The sequence below is a fragment of the Fringilla coelebs genome (assembly GCF_963513975.1).
Source record: "Fringilla coelebs genome assembly, chromosome: 7".
NCBI lineage: Eukaryota > Metazoa > Chordata > Aves > Passeriformes > Fringillidae > Fringilla > Fringilla coelebs.
Genome location: NC_140035.1, coordinates 21,807,647 through 21,813,646, shown reverse-complemented (window position 1 = coordinate 21,813,646; position 6,000 = coordinate 21,807,647). Strand labels below are relative to the sequence as shown.

The 6,000-nt window shown below is 54.3% G+C and overlaps 1 protein-coding gene across 2 annotated transcripts; it reads right to left on the bottom strand.

Moving 5' to 3' along the window:
- Positions 1–790: 790 nt before the first annotated feature.
- HOXD8 (homeobox D8) lies at positions 791–2,534 on the bottom strand (the record flags this gene model as incomplete). Of its 2 annotated transcripts, none has more annotated exons than XM_084209101.1 (2): positions 791–1,416; positions 1,997–2,534. In XM_084209101.1, 2 exons carry the CDS (start codon positions 2,532–2,534, stop codon positions 1,121–1,123), a joined length of 834 nt encoding a protein of 277 aa, XP_084065227.1. In that variant the 3' UTR covers positions 791–1,120. The 2 variants fall into 2 exon arrangements, with proteins under 2 accessions (XP_084065227.1, XP_084065228.1); XM_084209102.1 differs by having other exon boundaries at positions 791–1,413.
- Between the last annotated feature and the right edge of the window lie 3,466 nt (positions 2,535–6,000).

Below are 6,000 nucleotides of genomic sequence, written 5' to 3'. Positions count from 1 at the left end.
AATATTTAGGGGCAGAAACATCTTTCTCTCGGTCTACGCGTGGTTTGGGACTCCTAAGAATTACAGCCCTCGAGAAACCCCCGCGCAAGGTCGCAAAAGCTTTGTATTTCCCTGCTTGTCAGCCATCCTCGGGGGAGGCTGGGCCCGTCTTGGCCGTGGTTTGCTTGGAGCAGCCCTTGGGGATGGCGTGGGGCCGGAACGCTCTCCGGGCCCTCTCCCCGCAGCCGGGCTGGCAGCAAACGGCTCCGCAGGGCAGGGCCGTGGCTGCCGGCAGCGCTCTCCTGCACGGCCGGCCCGCAGCCCGGGGTGCGCGGCAGGAACAGGCGGGAGCAGGGCCCGGGCACGCACCGGGGCCGGCCCGCAGCCTGCGCTCCGCTCGCAGGCGAGGCCGCGGTCCCCGCTGGCCGCTGCTCGGACCGCGGCTCCGCAGCGCTCGGGGCAGGGAGCAAAAAGCGGGTTTTATGCACAATGTGCCATTCCCAAACCCCGCAGAAACACCCGGCATCGGAGGAGAGACGGGGGACACTCTGAAGGTTTCTTGAGGAGTAGATTACAAAAGGAATATAGAGATGCTGATACATTTTATAATTGAATAAATTCAGTTTATTTTAATCAAATATTATAGAAGAAGGTTAAATATATTCCTATGATATTTTCTTCAAGATTATTAAATTTATTTAATTTATTCAACATAAGATAAGAACAAGAATTAAAATAGTACAAGTGCACTTGTCTTGATTAATAAAGCATTGTTAAATGTCTTAATTATTAATATTTATTATTAGGAAGTTTATGTCGTTTCCCACAATCACCGTCTTTTAAGATTGCAAATATATATATATATATGTATATCATTAGAAATTTATTGCTAGAAACTCTGTATCAAATTTGAAAAAAAAAAGTAGAAGGAATGTTAAATCTAGAGATCGTTCTGGATATGCTAATAAACAAAATAAAAGCACAAACAAGTGAAGCACCCGAAGCAGGGAAATGTCAGACGGAGGAACATGGGGTCACTCGTCCCAGGACAAGATCACGTAGTGGTGTGGATGAGCCCCGATGTCGGGCTTTAGCTCTGCTTATTTTTGATTGACTTTCACAAAGACATTTGGGACAAAAATTAATTCGTCTGGCCCTCAGCTCTGTCTTCTTCCAGATCATGTGCTTCCTTTTTGGCCTCCCCTTCCTTTCCCTCCTGTCTGGAAGCGGGGAATTTGTCCTTGTTGTTCTCTTTTTTCCATTTCATCCTCCTGTTCTGAAACCAGATCTTTACCTGCCTCTCGGTGAGTCCTAGTGCGTGGGACACCTCGATCCTTCTCTTCCTGGTCAGATAGGGGTTAAATAGGAACTCCTTTTCCAGCTCTAGAGTCTGGAATCGACTGTATGTTTGTCTTCCTCTCCTCCTACCCGGCGCTGCTGTTTAAAACAAAAACACAGGGGTTTGGAGGTTGGTGTGGCCGTTCAAAACAAGGCGCAGGCAGGCAGCGAGGACTCCGTTCCCTCCGGCATCCCTCGAGAGAAGCCCCACAGAACCGCAGGGAGAGGAAGCAGAGGGCACAGAGGAGTCTAGAGCTTTACACTTGAGTGAGAGGAACGCAGCGATAGTAAATGCACGAAGCGCCTCAGCTGTCCTTCTGCAAAGGATGTTGCGGGGTCACTTTATCGTCTTGTATACCACCCCCCTCCCGACCCCGCACCCTTCCCGTTCAGGCAGCGGCGACGGGAGACAGGCGAGCGTGTCAGCTGCGCCTCAGAGTCCGAGAGGCGTCTCAAAGGCTACTCTTGGGTTGGTAGCTGCCTGCTGCAGAGGTTTCTGCTTGCTCACTGCATCTCTTTATTATCGCAAGCCACCGCGGTGATAGGAATCGCGGTGAGAAAGGTAGGGAGTGGGGGAGACAGAGGCAGGGAGCGAGAGTCAGGAGAAAGGAGCAAAAGGAGGAAAAGAAAGTTTCAAACTCAGACGTGAGATGGAAGCAAATTTTTGACTGCGTCCAACCTTGTGGTCTCATCCAGGGAAACATTTGAGCAGGAGACGAGCTCTGATTTAAGTGGTCTGGTTCCTCGCCAATATTAGCACTGGACGATTTACAGTCAGGATATTGTACCAGCTCGGCCTCTTGCTGTGTCGTAAAAATCTGCTGTCTCTGTAAGTTATCGTATCCGTAAAATTTAGCGGGCTCCCCGTGACAGGTAACCCCGCTGCAGGGGGCAGGAGGCGGAGGCGCGGCGGGGGGAGGAGGAGGCGGCTGGTAGGCGGCCGTGGGGCTCCCCCCGGCCGGGTGGTAAAAGTCCGGGGCCGCGCCGCCGCCGCCCCCCGCCCCGCCGGGCGCGGGGTGCGGGAAGCCCGCGGCGGCCGCGCCGTTCCCGTAGAGCAGAGCGGCGGCGGCGGCGGCGGCGGCAGCGGCGTGTCGGCCGCTCACCTCGGGTGCGAAGTGACAGTCGTAGTACGGGGAATTGATGGCTTCCCCCGCCGCCGCCGCCGCCGCCGCCACCTTGTACTTGGAGTACAGCGGGTTGACAAAGTAGGAGCTCATCGGGGAGGGGGCAGCGGCGGGCGGGGGCGCGGGGCGCTGCTCACGCCGCCGCCGCCGCCGCCGCCGCCGCCGGTGCCTCTACGCCGCGCTCATGCCGCCGCCGCCGCCGCTGGCCCGTGCGCTCCCCGCTCCTGCTCTCCGTGTATGTGGTGACCAGGACTGGATTATAATCGCTCCCAAAATGACCTGCCTCACTGCTTTTACTATTTCCTATTAGGCACACAGCAGCCCGCGCACGCACACACACACACACGCTCATGAGCTCAGGGGGGACTTTTGGCTTCAGTTTACATGTGCCGCTCCTCGGGCAAGAAAAAAACTCGGCCCAGCCCTGCCCGGATCCACCCCGGCCGCGGCACCCCCGCTCCCCCCTCCGGTGTGCGCTCGCTAGCAGCCGCCGAAACCCCCGCCGCGCAGGGGCGAGGCGGCCGCGCAGATCCCGCGCGATAACCGCGGGCGCGCTGCCCGGGGCGACGCCGCCCGGCTCACCCGGGCTGTACTGCCCGGAGCGCGGCCTGCACGGCCGGCCGGCAAGGACAGAGCCCCTCAGAGGGAGCCGATGCCCACCGCAGGGTCTCCGGGGTGTAGGTGAAAACAGTGGGGTGCCCGTAAGGCGGCGACGTGCAGCGGCAGGGCCCCCCTGCCAACCGGCCCTCCGGGTCATTTCCTTCCAGGCGAGCAGATCGCTGGGAAATGAGATGCACATTTACCCTTGACGCCTTGCACGCATGGCTGAGGCTCCAGGTTAATTGATACTTAATGGAAATCATGCCTATGAATATACTTTCCATCATTTCACCCTTGGTGGACGTCATTACCGAGGCAAAGAGAGGGAAGGAGGGGGGGAAATAAAACTGTGTGGGTGAACGGTTAGCACCGCTCGGGGACTCGGTCCGAAATAAGTGAGCCCTGTTCTCCGGGAGGAAGGAAGGAAGAAAAGCGCTGCCCAGCAGGCTCGGCGCTGCCCCCGCTTGGGCCGGCCATCTCCGCTGGCCCCCGTGCCCCAAGAAACGTGGTCTCCAGTCCTCTCTTTCCCGCTTCGTCCTGCAGTGGGAATCAGATTTTTGGAGAGACACCCTCAGGAGCTCGAGTCCGCCCTATTTTGGAGAGAGACGAAAAATGTAGGTGAAATATAATACAGGCCCAGCCAGAGCCACGTGTGACCGTCTGATGCGGATTGACAAAAAAAATCCTTGTGGTTACATAAAAGGCATCTCAGGCTCCTTCCTCATCACACCCCGTTCTTCCACCACCACCCCCCACCCCCCCTCCTCCAGGCCGATTAACTCGCTTTGTCTGGCTGACCAGCCCGGCTGTCCCGCATGTGAGCACCCCGACGGGCCCTGTGCCCACAATGACACCCTTGCCCGGGCAGGGGCCCCGCGGCCCGGGCCGCGCGGCTTTAGGAACCCGCGGAGGCTTAGAGACCCCCGTGCAGCCCAAGGAAAGGCGGGGGAGGCGGGAAAGGCCCGGGCACACGCACACGGACACGGACAGACAGCGGCAAAAGCCCTTCGCCAGAGAGCACAGGAAGGCAGGAGGCCGGGCCTGGCAGGGGCTGAGCGGCAGCATAGAGACACGGCCTCACCCTGCGGAGGGGCACAGAGGGACAGTGGCCGCTTCCCGCATCCGCGCCAGACACCCCCGCCCCTCCCCCTGTGCACCCCTCCGGGGCGTTGGCTCCGCGGGCAGCGCCGTTCCCGCGGGCTGCGCTGCCCTCGGCGAACCCCCGGTGCCCGGGCCGCGGGCGCGCAGAGCGGGGCGCGGCGGCCGCGCAAGGGTGGAGCGCGGGCGCCCTCTGGCGGTGCGGCGCGGCAGCGGCAGGCGGCGCCCCCGCTCGGCGCTGCCCGCGGCCCCTCGGCCCCGCCGGCCGCTGCTCGCCAGAAACGCAAACTGCGGAGCACCGGCGGGGCCAGTGTGACCGACTCTTCCTTTGCTCTATGGTTTGGGGTTGGCTTTCTTCCTTTTTCTTCATTTTTCTTCATTTTTCTTTCTTTTTTCCTTTTTTTTTCCTCCCCCCTCCCCCCCCCCCCCCCTCAAGTTTACAGTGCCATTTTCTCTTAGCACGTTTCGGTGACCCTCTTTTATTTTTTTGCCAGCGCTATAATTAACTGCATACAAAGAATGCGCCTCGTTTACACATGGCAGCCAGGAAAGACGCCTGAGCTTTGAAGACGACTGCTATCGCGTTTTCGATCATGTTTCCCCACATATTACACCATGAAATCTCCATGTGTGGTAGTTTCAGAGTTATACGTTTTGGTATTGAAGATGTTATTTTGTTTGCCCGCGCTTTTATGTATTTATGGATTGATTTATGTAAACAAAAGTAAAGATGAATCTTTGTTCACCCCCTCCTTCATCACACATGCCTGTGAATTATTCGGTATAATGTGTGTGCACGAGACTGTGCATATCTGGAAACATATATTAACACGACCAACGGGTAGGAATTAAATTATTCTGTTCGACACTAAAAGTAATTTCCATAGATGAACTGCTTTTCATCGATCGAGATGTTTGGTTTTCTTTCTGCCATTTTGAAATAAACGCACGCAGTATTAAAAACAGGTAAACAAAAGGAAAAAATATACGAGGTAATGTGTGAATCTGCCCGATATATAATATCAAAAAGATCGTGTGGACTTGATGAAAATTTCTTAGCAGAGCCTCTGATGGGATCAACACAATGCAGTTTTGTGTACAAGGATCTTGTTTATGTGTTGTTACAGATCACACACCCCCCCCCACCCCCCCATGGGTATTTGCGAAAATATTGAGGCTGGCATCATAGGATTCATTGCAACAGAATATCCAATAAAATACATTTCAGCAAATAAGTGGACTTCGTAAAATCTCTGTTTCGTGACCTTCAGGTCCTTTTTGAGTCTGTTGCCTTGGCCCAATGCTGACATACTGAAATTTATAGTCCAAGGTTTTAAGACCTAGTTTGTCTGCATTTTTTTGCCTTTTTTCCCCCCTAACAAACACAAACATCAAAATAAGGTGCTTTCAAAGAAAAGTACCATAGCATATCGTAAACTCATTAGGTCCAGACGTCTAGCCATCTCAATGGTTTTATTATACCACGGTTCTTCCTGTTTTAAAAGAATTATAGGTATCTTCTCGACAATGGATGGGAAGCAATGCAACACCTTTTCCTGGCGGTGCATGCTTTTGCTTTCTTTTTTTTTTTTTTTTTTCTTTTTTTTTTTCCTTTTTTTTTATTCACAGAGGTAAAAAACATTAAACACCAGGTCTCTCAGCTCTCCCCTTAATCTTGAATTAACCGAACTGCTCGTAAATATTTACGGGTCCTTCATTTTAATGGTTGCTCTTTAAACAAAGCATTTTTTACAATGAACTTCATCTCAATTATCTTGATAAAGTCATGTGTGTTTATAAATGCAGAAGGCATGAGGCGCGCTGCTAAATGAGCTCTCGCCAACAAAGCCGAACGTTTGGC